General features: G+C 44.1%; 1 protein-coding gene across 6 annotated transcripts in view; it reads left to right on the forward strand.

Annotated features, from left to right (window-relative positions):
- Positions 1-19,298, forward strand: part of SEPTIN11 (septin 11) — an 87,383-nt gene that overhangs the window by 53,882 nt on the left and 14,203 nt on the right. For all 6 annotated transcript variants that reach the window (XM_054591833.1, XM_054591835.1, XM_054591846.1 and 3 more), the window contains exons 3-7: positions 1,338-1,533; positions 7,387-7,573; positions 10,564-10,725; positions 15,320-15,416; positions 16,659-16,827. In XM_054591833.1, coding sequence (XP_054447808.1) covers positions 1,338-1,533; positions 7,387-7,573; positions 10,564-10,725; positions 15,320-15,416; positions 16,659-16,827 — 811 coding nt within the window. The remainder of the gene's footprint in view (positions 1-1,337; positions 1,534-7,386; positions 7,574-10,563; positions 10,726-15,319; positions 15,417-16,658; positions 16,828-19,298) is intronic.

The raw sequence follows: 19,298 nt of genomic DNA on the forward strand, positions 1-19,298 counted from the left end.
AGGGTTAGGCTAAAGTTGCTTATGGCTCTACATTTGAGTCTCACCATTTGATTAGTGTAGTGGTACGAGGTACCTGCCACTCTGCACTAAATGTACTAGGGTCTTAGTAAACACTTCCTGACTTGAATTATCAATGGGAATTAGTAAGGCCAATGTTGGAGGTTATTTAATGTGATTCAGTTTCGTTGTCACAGACATCACCCTGGAACTGGGAAAACTATCTAGTGTTTGTCATCTTGCCTCCGGCTGAAGAGTGGGAAAATGGGGGTAACTTAGAGGATGCACACAAATTCACAACTATAACTGGAAAATATTAGGCAGTCAGTTTTTTTCTGTAATAGTAAAACCAGGATGCTTTGTTGGTTCAGTGTATGTATTAGAGTCACACAGATTTGGGTTAGAACCCTGGCTCTGCCACTGAACACGGTCACTTTGGGCAAGTTACCTAAACTTTACCTAAGCCTTGGCGCCCCATCTGTGACATGGAGGAAACAGGAGCACTGGTTTGTTTCATGGAGGGTGGTAATAGGGTTTACAGGGGTTACTTGTTAGTTCGTTCTGGAACTTGTGACCAGTGCCAAAACCGACGAGTACTGAACTATTGAAGCATTTTCTCTTGTGGGGCAGCAGAGTGATTCATACAAGTTCTAGCAAGTGCGACAAGTCCTGAGCAAGTGTCGAGTGCTGGAACATTTTTTTCTTGCCAAAGCGTGACGAGTCCAGGGTTTGACGAGTTCTGAAGCTGACGAGTACTGAGGTATGACCGTAACTGAGATCACGCCTTAGAAGTTCGCCCACAGGGCCTGGCACAAAGTAAGCATGTGGTAACGTTAGCTGGGTTTGTTGTTATTGCTGTTATTGTCAAGAGTGTTGCTTTGAAAAATGTAGTTCTTTTTGAGAACAGTATATGGTATCAGATAATTCAGTATAAATGGAGTAAGTCTTTCTTTTCTAGTAATAGAAACTCAGCAATATACTATTTTTAAGTAACATTTACACACCAGCAATTAGGAGGAGAAGAGAGAAAGTGTCTCTGTGGTGTACACACTGACCCCAGGAAAGCTTACGTTGTTCTGTTTCTCTATCTAGAGCTAAAGAAAAGCACCTTGACCTGCAAGTTCAAGATATTTTTCTGCTAAATACTTTCCAAAATGTATTAAGAAATTTCTAGGGAGGTGTTCGATAGATCACACATAGAAAGGACTATCTTTTCGTGGAGGGATTTTTGGTGATAATGACTTTTTTAGAAGCTTTACAAACATGATTACGAAAAGCTCCCGGTGAAATGAACTGATACCTGAGAGGCTCTGACACATTCTCTGATTCCTCTCCTATAGGTGAGACGGGCATCGGCAAATCCACATTAATGGACACTTTATTCAACACCAAATTTGAAAGTGACCCAGCTACTCACAATGAACCAGGAGTCCGGTTAAAAGCCAGAAGTTATGAGCTTCAGGAAAGCAATGTCCGGCTGAAATTAACCATTGTGGACACTGTGGGATTTGGAGACCAGATAAATAAAGATGACAGGTATATGTTGGGATTTTGTGGGGATATAAATGGATGAAGCAATAACAGGACCCATCCCTGGTAAAGTCAAAGGCTAAATGTTCACTGGTTATGGGGGTTGGTCCAACCCTATCACCTAAAAGATAAGACATGCATGTCCTCTGAGAATTTTCTTAGAATGGAACTTTCTTGAGGTCAGAATCAGCTAGCCGAATCGGTTTCAGCTGGTGTAAGCGGCGAAGGGGTTTGCTAGAAGGAATAGGCTAATTGCAGACATTTTTCCAGGAGGGCCGGAATCAGGTTTGGGGGGTTTCCCATCAGGAAAAGCAACCTAGAGAAACAGAAACATCCAACCACCTGACAGGACAGTTAGGAGAAACCCCTGCCACCAACCACCTTCTACGGTTTTGGTACCTGGATCCCTGGGGGGCCAGGTCTCTAAAACGTCTGCCAGATCTGTCACATAGAACCAAATGCCTCCGCCATCTTTCCCCATGTGGCTTCTGCCTTGGGTCGCTCCTAAACACCCAAAGTGAAGAAAACATTTTTATAAAAGATCTATTGGGAATATCTTGACTTCTGGCTGGCTCTTCTGAATATTCCATTTTATCTCAAGAGAAGTTTCGAGGAAGTTAAAACTGTCCCAGGCCCGAAGATGGTTCCAGAAGGGGGGCTTCCTGAGACATTTTGGAGCGTGACAGCATTATGGGACTAACTCACCAAGTCGGGAATTTATTGTGCGTTTGCCTAAGGCTTAGAAACTTCATTAGTACCAGGGTTTTTTCCATTCATGTGTTTTCTCCCGTGTTCCTTAAAATTGTGTATATTATATACATGTGTTTTGTTAAAAGGAACTTGAATATTTTTATCTAGACACATGTATTGCCTAGATATACAGGGTGGGGCAAAAGTAGGTTTACAGTTGTTCAGATGGAAAATAATAACAATAATTAGTAAATAATAGTGCAAGAATGAACTGTTCAGCATATTCACAACTGTAAACCTACTTTTGCCTCACCCTGTATTTTAACTCTCCCTGATATATGTGAGCACCATGGTCATGCTAGAGAAACACTTAATTCATTATGTAGCGGAGCACTGAGCTCTATTTTATCTATAGAGCAATTTAAATGCCCTTTCATAAACATTGTCCTGTAATAACAGGAGAAATTGTTAGATATAGTGAGAGAGATTTTATTTTGCATCTGGTCAAAATGGACTATCTGTACATTGTGCTGGGGTGGGACACAGCTGAGCTCAGGCCCTGCAGCTGAGCAGCCGCTCTTAATATATGACCTCAATGCCACAGAGTGATGGAGAGGGTGCTGCCTGAGGGCTGTTTGTAATGTTAAAGGGAATGGGTGAAGAGAAAATCCTGGCGAAAAGAAAAAGAGCATCGGTGCATTGTGGGAGCCTGGGAGAGAGCGGGGCGAGGGGGGGGGGGGGGGGGGGCTCCCGGTCATCACGCAATTGCAGTGCACACTCAGAGCAAGGCGGATCCCCATCTCTCCGGCCTGCGCGGGTTTCTTCCTGGGGTCAGAGAATGTCATGTGTGTGCACTCCATTTGGAAGGCAGCCAATGGACTTTTTCAGGATGCCTCTCTGCAGGAAAGAGAACCTTCCTCCAGCATCTTGCTGGTAAGGTTCCACGTGCTGTTCCAGCTCAGAGTCAGAGTCATTGCCGCCTTGCTGCCTCTCCCCTACACAGGGACTTTGCGTCAGGTGGGTGGGGTTGCGCTCATCGGTGCTGAGCAGCAAGCGGCTAGAACAATACCATCCCCGTAGTTGCAGCTGAAGGCCTCTTTAAGAAATTATCGGACTCATTTGGGTCAAATAATAGTTTCCAAGGAGATTTAGAAGAGAGGAAGTGTGATATTAACCTAACCTAGATACTAGGTATATTTTTTTTCTTCTGAAATTTCTTGACAGTTGTTGCATAACCTCTTCAAATGGCATTTAGAACTCGGTGCCCCAGAAGGGCATTGTTGACGCTATTGACTATAAACTGAAATGACTGTTCAAAGTAGTTATTCAGATAGACCCTGCACCCATCAAAAAATTGGAGGTGGGATATGCATTTTTGCATTGATATGTAACCATATGGTAAGGGATGTGCTGTTTGTCTAAACCCATGATTATTGTACTACTTTGGGGATTAGGCAAGCTTTTCTGCCATTGATGCAAGACTCCAAGAATGTCCCAGTTTGTTTATGTAGGCTTCGGGCTTGTCAGCATTCCTGCATCATTATCTGCCTGGGACCAGGCTGGCTAGAAGGAGGCAGGAAGAGAGATCTGGTAAGGTTTCCTGTTATGTTTAATAATGAGATTAACTCTTGGTGGCTTAAGGGCTTCCTTGTTTTGCCGTCTGTACTCTTCAGTGAAGAAGGAAAGGGATCTGGAGAAGAAGGGAAACCAAGTTTTGCTGTATAACTTGAAATTAAATGATTAGCCCTGCATTTGGGAGAGGGAGGTGGACTGCCAATGGCTTCTCATTAACTATAATGATAATTAGCCCTGAAAAGCATGGATGATTGAAATTCACTCAGAATCCTCAGACTCACCCAATCTTCATCAGAGTTATCAAAGTGGAACTGACGTAGATTGATTGGTCTTGGAATTCTAAGGGGTTTTTTTTTTCCCACACTTTTTGGTGGAGGTAGTTGAGGGATAAAGAATACTGCCCTGGGCTAACAGATAGCAAGATGGTACAAATCCGTGGCCGGTGTCTGGTTACACAGAGAGTGTGGAGTCAGTCCCTAGTGGTAGCATTGCCTGCTTTGCAAGAATGAGCAGTATGTGGCTTGGGTGGATAGAAAACATTGTATAAATATTTTTTCCATCAGTTTCAGGGTCAAGCATTTCTCATCTTACTGTGTTTTTAATGGTTGGAGGTGTATGAAAAAATGAGTGGTGGGTAAAAGGGAATCTCCCCATGCCATAGAAGGAAATTATGTGAAAATGTAAGGGCTAGATAAGATCCTCCCTCCCCCATTTCCTCTGACTTATATGGCTGCAATCCAGAGAAGTTTGCATTGGCCAAGAGGAATATAAATAGTTGTCCTTTCTATAAGAATGGAAACTAGCAAAAGGCAAAATAGGGATTAAGTGTCCTTATCTTTATGACTGTGTGCTGATAACAAGAAGTGGAAAGGCAGAGGAGAGGGGGCGGAAGATTTGTTTAAAGGGTTGTGAAGGGGAGTAGAAGCAGCTTTGCCAGCTTGTTGTGCATCAGAAGGAAACTTTCATCAACATAATTAAATCTTTGACATAGGAAAACGTGATTTTGGTAAAGAGTTCTCCTGGAATACATTTTTTATTAATTTATAATGATACAGAAAATGGATGGGATTTCATGTGCCGGAGGTAGGACGGGACCTCTGGGTTGAATCCCGGGTTTCTGACCCAACGGCAGTGTGGAGGGAGGTGCCATTCACTGTGCTGAGGAATATTGTGGGTTTGGCAACAAGACGGAGTTCCGAGTTTGATTTCGGACTCATTTTGTTAGAAGAGCAAATGGAAATATCTGGTAAACAGATGGATGAGTCTGAAGCTCAGGTGAAGGAGCTGGGCTGCAAGAGGAGATATGTGATCCATCATCATCAGGTAGATGGCAGGTGAAACAAAGGAATAACCGCGATTTTCCAGGGAGACCACATAGAAGGGAAGAAGGAGACGGAAAGACTGGTCAAGACTCCGCAACAGGAAATCAGAGATGTAAGGGAACAATTGAATCTAGGGCAGAAAGTATTCCGCACTTGCAAAGGAGAGAAGTTCTGTCTTCCATAGTCTTGGAGAATCAGAATCAAAACCAGAGGCAAAAAGGGAAGTTAATAGAAAGCAGAATATACTTGGACAACTGCTGGGGAGGAGGTGCTGAGAGGCAAATCAGGAACTAGGGAGACCGAAAGGACCAACTGCCGTGAGCTGCTTTTCCTCTCCTTGGGGCTGAGAGGATATTGGGGGAGCACCCTGCGTCCCCAGACACATGCCTCAGTGTCAGGAGACTGAAAGATCGGGCCCTGGATTGCCAGGGCTGGCGGCCCTCGCTGGAGGCGCTGGTGCATTTCTGGCCGGGCTTGAGCTCAGCAGCAGGCAGTTGCCACGGAACTGGGTGGGGGTAAGGTTCTCTTGTTTTTGCCCCCGTTTTTAAAAAAAGTCAGGCTTGCTTTTCTTGTATTTGTTGCTTATTATATTACTGTGAAATAGTTCTATCTTTTATGTGCTAGTCCTTTACATCTGTTAGCTCACTTATTTGTCACAATAGCACTCTGATGCAGATACTACTTTTGTCCTTGATTTACCTAGGAGGCAACTGAGACACAGAAAGATTTAGTAACGTGCCCAAAGTCGCACAGCAAGTATGTTGTAGAGTTAGATTTTGGACTTGGGTGGTCTGGCTTGAACCTATACTTTGAACCACCATCCTATGTAACTACCCTGTGATAACAATGATTACTACTGTTATATAATATCTGACATTTTAAAATTGGAAAACATAGAAGACTCATCACTTGCTCATTCTTTTCACTGGCACTTTGCTTGTCATGATCTAGAACTTTTTATTTCTATTGCTAAGACACATTCTACTTTTTTAAATCCCTGGAAAGTTTTGTGTGCTTACAGTGAACTAATTAATGGTCTGTGATAAGCTACCAAGGAAAAATGTCATCGAAAGCTTCTATCTGACAGCTTTGGTTTGAGTCATAAATTTATTTGATGTTGTTTTGTTTTTATTTTGGTTTTTTGTTTTTTCTGTTAAGGTGTCTGCTGTCATCTTCATTATAAAATATTTGTAGTTCCCTTTCAAGTGTTACCGTTAATTCATAGTCCTGGGATTCAATATTGGAAGGCTTTTATATTTCTTAAAGCTTAAATCATTCCTCAGCAACATAGTAAATTTGGGAAGAATTAACCTATTGTAGTCCTAACAGACCAACTTTGTTGCTGCTGACACTCACTTCTCTTAGGGACCTGAGAGAGTTCATGGCTTATCCAGTGACCTAATGCACCACTGAATCCCTGGAGAACATGCGGTTTTATTGAATATGTATTCCCAATATGCTATTAACGGTTGCATTTATAGTCAGTTAATAGCATCCTACATAATACTCCAAAAAATATTTGAATTATGATTTGATGAGAAGAGAGGGTTATAAAATTTATCTTTAAATCATAAAATTTAGAGTCGGGAAGAATCTTAAAGATCATAATGTTCCAGGCACTTCCGTTTATAGCTGAAATCATGCAGTGTGCACAGCGCTTTCCGAGAGAGCACGGAGGGCCCCTCACCCCTGGGCGCGTGGGGCAAAGGACCCGGCAAGAGCTCCCAGGAAGCGGCGGCGCCCTCTCCTGAAATCACAAGCCAGTTTTATTTTGTGCACCCATCTCCATCGTTTGGTGCAGGCTGTCAAAATCACTTTGTTGGGACAGATTTGGAAGCTCCGTTTTGCCCCAGGAGGATAGACTGCCACGATCTCTTAACAATATCTTCACGGGTTCCCCAAGGAAAATGACGGCATGCACCACATGTTTATCATCTCTGTGTTAAAGGATGCGTGTTAGCCAGGAAAATAAGAGGAAGAAGGCTGTCGCAGGTGGAGAGGCTAGATCAGGGGGTGGGAGGCAGAGTTGCTGTGCGTGGCTGGGACAGAAGTGGTGAGCTGGGGAGCAGTGGGAAAGGGGCGCCTGGAGAGATGCCCAGGGACCAGAGGACAGAAGGCCCGGATGCCGCGGAACCGAGGCTGTGGCTCTCCGGGAGGGGAGCATTGCAGGCTTTCCTGGCGCACCGGGCCGCGCGGACCTGAGCAAGAGGTTTGTGACTAGAAACGTGCTGACCCGAAAATGTGTTTCAGAAAGCCTTCTTCTGCATTCTAGCTATAAGCCGATAGTGGAATATATTGATGCCCAATTTGAGGCCTACTTGCAAGAGGAACTGAAGATCAAGCGTTCTCTGTTCAACTACCACGACACCAGGATCCATGCATGCCTCTACTTCATTGCCCCTACTGGGCATTCGCTGAAGTCCCTGGACCTGGTCACCATGAAAAAGCTGGACAGTAAGGTACTCACTGCCACTCTGGTTCTCTCCACTCTACTTTGTAGATCACCTTTATTCGAAGGCCCCAATTTATTCTCTGCTCTCGTTGTAATTTTTTTGTTCTGTTTTATTTTATACCCCCCCCCTGCTTTTTTTTTTTAAGAATAGATTTAGGTTCACAGCAAAATTTAAGAGGGAGGCACAGAGGTTTCCTATACACCCCCTGCCCTGACACATGCACAGCCTCTGCCATTACCAGCGTCCCCCCACCAGGGTGGTACATTGTTACAATCAGTGAACTGCATTAATACATCCCCCCAAAGACCATAGTTTACACTGAGGCTCTCACTCTTGGTGTCCATTTTATGGGTTTGAACAAATGCATAACGACATGTATCCATCATTATAGTATCATACACAGTAGTTTCACTGCCCTAAAAATCCTCTCTGCTCTGCCCATTCATCCCTCCCCCCTCCCCTCAAACCCATAATTTGTGTTTCCTGGTTTATAGAACCATAGGATTGAGCAACGTCAGAGAAATGCTTCAAAACCTCTCTGGAGGTTAGGAGAAAACAAAACAAAAGAAACAAACAAAGCTATGTAGCTTTGTTACAAAGTATTTTTAGTTCTTAAGCTAGCAACAGTGTGTGCTCTGGTGAGGGTTGAGGAATTACCTAGTCAAGACAGGAAAGAGTCATAGGAGGGGTGAAATTTAGGAAGATTAGAACATAAACTCATGATTTGTTTATTTCCTTAAAAACTATCGTTAGATTTCTTTAAAGGTTTGGCTTTAATTTGAAGTTTGGCATGAAAAAAAAGTTCATTTTTTATCTATGTGACAACAGTCCACCTTCTTAGATTTTAAAACTAAACTGCACCCACGTGGTGGAAAGAAGTAAAGCCTTAGTTTTAGTTTGACCCCTGAGCTGTCTACATTCCTAACCTCCCTCTTCCACAGTGTTTGAAGGAAGGGACTGGTAAGTTTGATAACATTGGGTGATATATTTTTCAATTGATTTAATTTTTCATTTTGAGATAAACAGAACATAAATACCTTTTGAAATAAATCAGCGGCAAATGTGAACAACCACAAAATGAAGCAATGGTATTTCTCCAAGATTCTAGATTCCTTTTGAGTTCAATAAAAAGTCTCTTCTTAGAGGGCTTTGTTGGTTTTGTTTTTGTTGGTTTTTTTTTTTTTTTGTCCAAACAACTAGGTTTAGAATATGCTTCTCTCCAGAGAGACATACTAGTGAGAGGACGCCGAGAACATCGGCCTGTCCCCAAGGCCGCTCTCTGAATCAGCCCGCGAAGGGCCTGCAGGGGCCTGAAGCAGGGCCAGGCTCCTTGGGCTTCCAGCACTGGTTTATAGAAGGATATTCCAACAGCCTGAAAGGATTTCTTCAGCTAGAGTACTGTTGGGAGAATAAATAGAAACCCTTCTTCATCGCCTCCGATTCAGCTGCAGTGCACCATCAGTGGTGGGGGCCCGGGCAGTGAGGCCCGGCCCAGTGCCGTCCTGCCCCTGTGAGTGGGTGGGAACGGCGGAGAGGCGGGCGGCTTCCTCACGGGAGGCCCCGTGGAGAGGCCAGGCGAGCACCCAGCAGAGGACTATGTCTACTAGCATTGATTTTCCAAGGAAAAGAAAACAAGGCAAAACAAATGTAGCTTAAAAAGAAAAAGTCACTACGAGGGAGTTAAACTGCTTTCAAACAACTGATATCATCACAGAGTTAGTGCTAGGGAGCATCTGAAAACGATATTGTCGAAGGTTTGTTTATACAAAGAAAGTGAAGAGTTAAGGCAAACATAATGATCATTTCAGAAAAGATTTGCAAGTACTTCTCACTGAGGAAAGAGAGACCTTAAGTCTAAATTGCCTGGTTTGTCTATCTACTCTGATCAAATTGCCAGAAAACAATGACCCTCTACCATTTTGTCTATGTGGATATTAACAGACTATTCAATGTGTACAAAAGATAGCCCATATGAACAAGTGGAAAGTTTTTGTTCCTTGAGTCCTGATCCAAACGTGCCCCGCACTGTCACGGGTGTGTTTTTAGTCCGCCATGCACTGGCGGAAGCCCAGGCGGGGTGAGGTCAGGAGCAGGTTGAGGAATGGGTTTTTCCTGTCAGCATGTCATCTCATTCTGGTTTACCAGGGATTTTTGATTGGTCTCTTGGGATAAAAGGAGAAGCAGAGGAATACAGACAAGACCTGGAAAAGCTCCCTGAAGACTCTCTCCCCTGGCCAGGACTGCTTTCTCAGGGAGGCGGTCCCTTTTCACCTGAGCCAGGTGGAGGGTACGGTCCCGGGTATCAGATGCCAGCAGCATCTTATTGAAACCTCTGTACCTACCAGGGAGGGGAAGAAAGTTAACCTTAAAAATGTATCCTGTAGACTGGATACATGTAGGAGCAATGTGATAGAAGTTGACTTGCAAAAGAATTACTTGGTGTGATTTTGAAAAATTTTAAAGTAGGTGAAACCATTTTTGTTTCGGCTAAAATTTAGGTGCTTCACTCTTAGCAGTTTTCGGGTTATCGGAAGAAAGAAAAGATGTTACCCTGTGTGGGGGTGATTATTCCACTAATCTAACTAAGGAACACTTTATTATTACACTGCTAGGAACATGCAAAAATCAAGTCCCTAAAGGAGCTGGGAGGGGCCTAAAAGGAGTGGTTGGTTATTAAAAGAATAGTTTCTTTGTTATCGCTATTTGTCATGGAGTAACATTTCCTTTTACTTTGTAAAGAAGAAAGAGGTAGCCCAAGAGGAAGTTACAAGTATGCTTTCAGTGCAGATGGGAGGAAGTAGAAGTGTTCACGGATAGAACTAAAGATTATCCCATGTCTTCTTAATTTCGCATCTAGGTCAAAAGTCCCATTTTTAATATCTTTTTTAAAGTGTAGTTTTACCAGTTTTATTTATGTGTTTGCTATGTTCTATTCATTTGTCTAATCATTTTTCTTACATTGGAATTGTGTAAAAATGGATATGTTTGTTTTATAGGTGAACATCATTCCAATAATTGCAAAAGCTGACACCATCGCCAAGAACGAGTTGCACAAATTCAAAAGTAAGATCATGAGCGAACTGGTCAGCAATGGAGTCCAGATATACCAGTTCCCCACAGATGAAGAAACCGTGGCAGAGATTAATGCAACAATGAGTGTAAGTCCTCAAGTAAGAAAGGACCAATCAGTGATTTTCCTGAAGGCTTGTCTTAGCGTCAGCATTGTAGAGAGGCTGGAACGCTGGCAGGGAATCCGACGTCTTCAGTGTGGTCCAGCTCTGCCACTGTTTCAAGTCAGGTACCCACCCTACGGCTCAGTGTTCCCGTCTATCAAATGGGAGAGTTAAACCAGATGATCTCAAATTTCCTTCCCACTCTAACAATTATGATTTCTATAGCAAATCTTGTGGAAAGGGAATGCCAGCCCATTTCCATTTCACATAAAGCAGCTTAAAGGAAATAGGTCTCTGCTTGCTGGTGCCAAGGTTGACAGAAGCCAGCCTGCCTCCCTTTTGCTTCTGGGATTGGTTCCTGACTTTTCTGTTCCCCCACCTTTCCTGAATTATTAAGTAAACCAGCATTTGGGGGTATAATTCCCACATCACAGGGCGGAGCGGGCAGGAGGTTGTGGCTGAAGCCTCAGCAGTCTCGCTGTGCCTGCGATACAGTCTCCCCAGCGAGGGCCCGTCCTGCCAGTGGGCAGCCGCAGCCTCCCGCTGCTCTGTGCATCTGAGCCACGGTGACTCTCCGTACGTTTTTTCTTCTGGGAATGTGTAACTTCTCTAAAAGCAGCATTCTTTGCATGTTGTTGATATCTAGTGATGCTCTTTGGAATTCTTAAAATGGTAGGTTACCTTCAGTGAAATGTAATTAAAAGCTACCAAATAGCTTGGCCTTACCTGAATACACGCTCAAAGTTGACCCCGATATGTGCTACTGGCAGCAGAAGTCAGTCTAAAGTTTTAAATTTGTGGAAGGTTGAGGTATGTTCTTTCATTAGGAGATATGAACATGAAACATTCTGTCTAATCATGCCATTGTTAAATGTACAAAATGACACTTTTAACAAATTAATAGCTTTATTGAGATATAATTGATATACTGTACAATTCAGTGGTTTCTAGTATACTCAAAGGCTTATACAACCAATGTCACGAACAATTTTAGAACATTTTCATCACCCCAAAAAGAAAGTTCGCTGCTAATTCTCCAACCATCCCAGACATAGACAATCCCTAATTCACTTTCTTTTCTCCAGATTTGCCCATTGTGGACATTCTGTATAAAGGGAGTCATTGAGGCTGAAGTTCATTGAGGGAATAAGATGATGTGGTCAAAGCCATCTAGTTAATAGCAGCTTTGAGATTGCAACCCAGCCCACCTGGTCCCCAGTCCTGTACACAGCTTGATGCTTGTCATCATAATTCCTCCTGAAATTAATCTCAATACAACGAGGACTTTGGAAGCCCATGTAACTGTCTTCCTCTCTGGGTCCACTATTATATGAATTTAAAATGTAGGGGTCTCATTAATGCAGAGATAGTTCGGCTCCACTCTGCCCTAGTCTGGTCACACTCTGAGTGGTGTGACCCGCCCTGGCTGTCATCCTTCTGCGGCCGGGACAGTAAAGTCTCTGGAAGAAACTGGAGAGCCAGTTCTTTCTGGGAAGTAGGCATGCGGGGTGTGAAAGGCAGGTTGTCCTAAGGGAGAATGACTGGACTTATTCTAAAGACAGAACCAAAGTGAACGGGCAAGAGGGCAGGGAGGGAGGGGTTTGGGCCCATAGGAAGGTTGACGGGGGCACCACTGCCATTCAACAAACACCCCACGGAGGTAGCGAGTTCCCTTCCCAAGTGGCAGGTAAACAACGAATTGTTTCAACTCAGGAGAGAGAACTTGGAGGGAATTCCTATATTGGGTCAAAGTGAAACATAAGGTCTTTTCTTCCTCTAAAATTCTCTGGTTCTGGGCATTGAGAGCTTCGTGATAATAATAGCACCTGACATTTTTGACATTTATAGCGCATTTACTATGCACCTGGTACTGTTCGAGGCTTTACACTTTTTAAAAAAAGCTTTTTGGAGATTTTATGTATTTATTTATTTTTTAGAGGGGGGGGAAGGGAGAGAGAAAGAGAGGGAGAGAAATATCAATGTGTTAGAGATACATCAGTCGCCACCAACTGGGGACCTGGCCTACAACCCGGGCATGTGCCCTTGACTAGGAATCGAACTGGCGACCTTTCGGTTCGCAGGCCAACACTCAGCCCACCGAGGCACACGAGCCAGGGCTCAAGGCTTTACACTTAATTTTTGCAATAATCCCACAAGAAGGTACTATTATTGTTTCTACCTCACATATGAGAAATGGCAGCCACACACCCAAGACTGCACAGCTGTTGGTGGGTGGAGATGGGATTTTAACCCAGGCAGCTTCACTCTAGAGCAGACATGCTCCCCCTTTATGCTAAGTGCCACCTGAGCAGGGCAGTTGTGCTTGTTTGTACCATTGTCCAAGACTTGGGCTGAGATGCCACTTGTTTATTCTTCCATTGAACTGCAATTTGGGTGTCAATGTAGGATTCAGGAAGGAACATGAATGAATATCATCTGATTTTCTCTTCATATCTCTCCCATATTTTTTAAAATTATTTTGCAGTCATGAAACTAAATTGTGTTAACTTCCCTGGAAAGAAAGTACCCATGACCCTTTTGTTTTCTTTCTCTCTTTATCAGATTAATAGAACTGAAGATCTTTGACATTCCCAAATTAATCTTGATCTTACCATGAAATTTTCTTTTGGGTCTTCGTTGCAAACAACTTTGGGTGACGAAATCCCACGTGAAATGTGGAAAAGGCTTCACTGGTGGTTGCTTTGTCACTCGGTTTGTGTGGAGGAAGCTCTTTCCTTGGTCATTAAGTCAAAATGTTGGCTGGAAGGGTCCTGTTGCTCCTCAGCCTTGGGGAACACATTTCAGCTCCTGACTTGGAGTCTGAGTAAGGGATGTGCTTTCCTTCCTACCTAAGGACCATGAGACAAACTAGACAATATCAATCAATATCTTGAGCAACAGAAAACAAATGCCGCTTGGGCGGCCTGGGCAGAGGGTTATGCCAAGTGCCCTGTGGGAGAGAACTTGGCTTTAAAATATTCTTGCCTTTCTCAGCATATCTGTAGTGGAAGAACACTGGATCGGGGAGTCATTTCAAACGTTCTTACTCATATGCTAATAGCAAAAAGATAGAATTCCTGTTTTCTCCCCAGAATGTAGCCATAGCTCCTGAATAGACCAATGTGGAACACTCAATTGTCTTGAGCATCGTCTCTGCTTGCGGTAAGCCTGGGTGCAAGGCTTGGGCTGATAATGAGGGGCTCCAGTGCCTTTCTAACTTGAATTTTGTGCAATAGTCAATTATCAAAAGCAGTGCTGTTGAACTGACATGTAATACGAGCCACACAAGGAATTTAAAATTTTCTAGTAGCCACATTAAAAAAAGTGGAAAGAAACATGAAAGTAATTTTAAGAACTTATTTAACCTGATATGTCCAACATTATCATTATAACATGTAATAAATATAAAAATCACTAATGAGGTATTTTCATAGTAAGGCTTTGAAATCCAGCATATATTTTTACAATTATAACACATCCCAAGTTGGGTGCACCCCCAGTTACTCCTAACATACTGAAAAATTTTTTTAATATAAAATAAGCTGCAAAAAGATAATTTTCCTTTAATCTTTACATCTGCATTGACAAAACTGGTTCTTTGCTTTTTAGAAGATTTGAGTTTGAAGCAAAGTGAAATTCAGTTTCTTGATCCCACAAGCTCCATTTCAAACACTCAAGGGCCACGTGTGTTAGTGGCTACTGCATCACACAGCGTGTGTCTAAAGCTTCCTGTTGAGTTGCAAAGATCCATACAGATTAACCTTGGATCTAGCTCATATCAGATATTCAGAATTTGGGTGTGGGAGGGGTAGGGTACAGGAAGCCCACCCCAACTGGACTGCAGCATCTCCTCCCTCTCTTACCCTCCCTGGTTTCTCTTGCCACTTAGTAGAGGCCTATTGACATGGGGAGGGTGTAGAGGCAGGTGGAAAACCAGTCTGCCAGCGCCGGGGAAGGAAACTGCAGCAGCTTCTTCCATAACGTCATTTGGTTCAGTGTTGATGAGGGCGGGGGCGGGGGAATGGGTTCCTGGCCAGGGCCGCTGTCTGTGTGTTGTCGTGTTCTCCCCGTGTCCACGTGGGTTTTCTCCGAGGACTCCGCCACACCCCTCACCCTCCACGATCTCAACTATGTGCACGTTCGGATGAACCTGTGTGTGTCCACACTGTCCCAGGCTAAGTGTGGGTGTGAGTGTGCCCTGTGATGGAAGGTGGGCGCCCTGTCCAGAGAGCGGACCCTCCTGGTGTTTGGAGCTGCCAGGACAGGTTCCGGCCACCCTCGACCAAGAACTAGAATCAGCGGGTTGCAATATAATGATTTCACTTGTTTTTATTTATCTTTCTTAACTGTATGTGTAGCTCGCATATATTTCTATGTTTAGAAGTGTTTTGGGTCTTTGGAAGTTTGATGATGTCTTTGTGACCAGAAATATGCCATAGAAACTCTTGTTGATATCAGTTAGACTATAGTAAAATGATTTTGTTTTATGCTCATTTTGCTTAAAGTTGCAGTTTCCAAGAACCTGCTGATGACGTGAAGTGAGGACTCACTGTCTCTCTGTCCTTGTGTTGCTTGGCAGGTACACCTGCCATTCGCAGTGGTCGGCAGCACCGAAGAGGTCAAGATCGGCAACAAGATGGCCAAGGCCCGGCAGTACCCGTGGGGTGTGGTGCAGGGTATGTGTGCGACACAGGGAAGGGATTCTCCACACCTAACCCCTGTGCTCAGCAGCCACCTTCCTCCCGCCCCACCGTGTTTGGGGAGGTCCTTAGTCATGGGCGGGTGGAAGGGAGCAGCTGGGCTGTACACCTGGCGTTCGTCAAGGTGAGAAAGAAATAGCAACCAGGTAGGCAGCGGTGACAATGGAGAGAGGTGGCTGCAAAACCCAAATGCCAATGAGGCAGCCCCTAAGAAGGATGGATTGTGTGGGAAATTCAGTATAAATTCCTGATAGAAAAGAGTTCCTCCCTAGGAGTGTGAACCAGTTTCATCTGTAAAGTGCAAGAAAGCTGCAGAGAGTTTCTTGCAAACAAGAGAATAGGTGTTCCATCCTTGTTTATCTCTAGAAACATTGTCCTCCAGTTAAGTGTTATCTCAGTAAATATCTGAGAACTAAGAGAATATCTGACCCATGTTTGGCACTGTGAGATAGGACCACAGTCGCTAACCTGAAGGAGCTTCCCATATGCCACTTGGATGAGCAAGGACTCTATTACCTGCCCTCGTTGTGTGTTCTGAAGCAGGACGTCCAGTGCTGTAGATTAAGCAGGATGCCTCCAGAAAGTTCCTTCATTGGTTTATTCCTTTGTTCTGAATAAAGGCTATAAATCTGTGAGGAGAAGAGACAATATCTTTGAGATCCTAGGAAAATTGTAATTTTTGTAAATCTTACCAATTTCTCTACAAGAAGAAAATATTCTTCATAGTGTTGACAACATTAAAAGAGGTGGTATATAAAAAAGGCCTTGTACAGCTCCAGGCAGCATGGAGCGGTAGAAGCAGGCCTATCTTTGAAGCCAGACATCGTGGTGTTTGAATATAGACTCTGTGACCTCTAAGTGAGCAAAACCAAGCTCTGCGCTGCAAAGCAAGAGTCACAGTGCCTCCTTGGCAGAATTATTATGAAGAGTAAAGACAGTATTTGTTTATCTCTTCCCACAGTGCCCTGCACTGAGCAGGCACTCGGCAGTCACTCCTGTCCTCAATACTATGGTCCACGTCGGAAACCTTGTCTTCTGTGGGAAAGTAAAGCGAATCTAGTCAAAGATCCTAAGGTGGCTTTGAGTCCTCAGAGATTTCAGGAACACTGGTAACATCTTGGAAACATCACTTCAGATATCAGTGACGTTATTTGCTGATAGCAGCCTCTCCCCTCCCCTACTTCCCTTCCCCCACTTCCCCTCCCCCATCTCTTGCAGTTGAGAATGAAAACCATTGTGATTTTGTGAAACTTCGGGAGATGCTGATCCGCGTGAACATGGAAGATTTGCGAGAACAGACTCACACTCGCCACTATGAGTTGTATCGGCGCTGTAAGCTTGAGGAGATGGGGTTCAAGGACACTGACCCTGACAGCAAGCCCTTCAGGTACGAGGCCACAAAGCAGTCGGGTGTTTCCAAGGCAGTGGCGAAGGTGGTGTGTTGGTGCATCACAGAAATGCTTGTTGGATTGACATGTCGGGAGGGAAGCACCTGGTGGGGACCGATTAATCTCATATATTACCAGGCATCGTGATGACCACTTCAGTTTTCTTTTTCTTTGTATTTTTTTTCCCGTTATCATTTATCCCCTTTATACAGCCTTCCCCTGCACTCACCCCACTGTCGTTCATGTCCACGAGGCCTTTTTCCTTTGTGTTTAGTTGCTCCACCCATTAACATCTGCTCCCCCGTCCCCCGCTCGAGCTGTCAGCCCACTCTCTACCTATGAGTCTCTCTATTTTGCTTGTTCAGTTTGTTCATTAGATTCTATATATGAGTGAAATCATATGGTATTTGTCCTTTCTCTGACTGGCTTATTTCGCTTAGGGTAACGTTCTCCACATCCATCTGATAAACACTTTATTTGCATTATCCCAACCATCAGTGTAGTTGATGTCATTGTCCTCCTTTGTTTACTGTTAAGGAAACTAAGGAACTGAAAGTATAAGCAACCTGCCCAAGACCCTACAAGTAGGAAGTAAGGGCGGGGGGGTGAGTTTTGAACTAGTGCTCTTCATCAGGGCAGCCCAGCGGCTGGCCCAGGCATTTACAAAGGTGTGGCAGCTCCCTACAATTTGCCTCATTCCTATTTGCCAAGGTGGGTTTGACTTCCCAAGGCTTGCTCTTTCTGTAGTGCTCTACTAGCTTTGAGTGGTTTGGTACGATTCTAGTAACATGTGACTAGGAAAGGGGATAACGTACAGAAAATTTCGTATGGATTTTCCCACATTATTGATGGATGCTGATGAAGAGGCAAAATGTGAAGGGGAAAGTATTGAAACCAGTGTAGAATTAGAGGCTTAGCAATGGCCCAAGCCCTGTCAGAGCCCCGTGGAGGTCGGGGGGTGGGGGTGGTCTGCCGGGGTGGGGCACTGGCTTGGTGAAATGCCAGGGGGAGGTGGGGCAGTCAGGCCAGGCTTGCAGGAGGAGGTTGCTTTGTCCATACTGAGCTTTTGCAGTTCTTAAATATAGACGTGAGGTGTGTCTGGGCTCTGTGTCTCTACCGACTGGGGGCCACAGGTCCTGGGAAAAGACTGTTTTGCCCTTTCGTGGCTCGCCCTGTACTCACATGCTCAGTTGATACATAGGAGTTGGCTGGCATGGTACCAGAGGCAGCCTGCGTGTAGTGTGGCAGGCTCCACGCCCCTAGATCTGAGCTGCCATTGGGATGGTAGGGGGTTCATTTTCTTGAATTGCTACCGAGGCAGTCTGGTCAAGTCTGGGCTGGTGGCCCAGTACAGTGCCTCTGTGGAGTGCTGTAAGCGTGTGTGAACTTTGGTGAGAATGATCGGAGACACCCGCAGAGGGCGTCCAACCTAGAAGCTAGCCTCTGGCCCAGTTTGCATCATTTCGTCCCACCCTGGGGGCTTGTGAAACTGGCATTCTTCAACCACATGAAATGTCATTTTCTGAGTCAAGGTAGAAAATGCCTTTTTATGCAAACAAGTTTAGCTAACTGAACCTTGAAATGCATTGACCGAAAAAGAGTTCCTACAAAATCAGGCCTACTCTGTGGTTTTTAAACCTGATGAAAAATGGATTTAGTGTAGGAGAGGCTGTCTTTATTTTTTCATGGAGACTTTTCTTTTCCCCATGCATAGAGATGGAACAAAAACACTGTGGTAAAATCGACCTCATTTGACCTTCTCCCTCATTCAGATCCAGCCTTTTATGTGAGGATATGTTTACTGATTTTAGAGAGAGAGGAAGAGAGAGAAAGAGTTGCCTTGTGTACCTGCCCTGACCAGAGATTAAACCTGCAACCTAGATATGTGCCCTGACTGAGAATCAAGCCCACAACCTTTCGGTGTACAGGCTGATGCTCCAACCCACTGAACCACTCAGCCAGGGCACTGTGAATTTTACTTTTTGAAACTTTCCACGATTAAATAACTTTGGGGAGCTGTAAGTCAATCAACTTAAACAGGTTCTTTAGTGAAGGACTTTTTGGAGCATTTAAGATAAGCAGTGGATGGCAAACTGGTTACATCAAATTACCTGGGGAGCATTTAAAAATAACAGGTTTGCCTTAGCCTGATAGCCTGAATCAACCTCTCCAGGAGTGGAGTTAGGAAACTGTTTACAAAAGTTCAATAAAACATGCCCAGGATCCTGCGGGGTTTGGTAGCCACTGTGCATTGTGACTCTCCTGAAGGGAGATAGCACGTAGCATTTTCCTTTCATTCTTTTGACTTGGAACCCTTCTGTTTAAGATCTCTTGAACTAGTGATCTCTGAAACACATTTTCAGTAGTGTTTCTTGGTAGTATTTCCCAATACTTGTGAGAAAGAAAAGAAAATGTATTTATTATCCTAAAATCATCAAAAACCAAGTTCCCCCCAAAATTTCACAGCAAG

Source organism: Pteronotus mesoamericanus, unplaced genomic scaffold (assembly GCF_021234165.1).
Source record: "Pteronotus mesoamericanus isolate MK-2021 breed Mesoamerican mustached bat unplaced genomic scaffold, CSHL_Meso_final contig_130, whole genome shotgun sequence".
Lineage (NCBI taxonomy): Eukaryota > Metazoa > Chordata > Mammalia > Chiroptera > Mormoopidae > Pteronotus > Pteronotus mesoamericanus.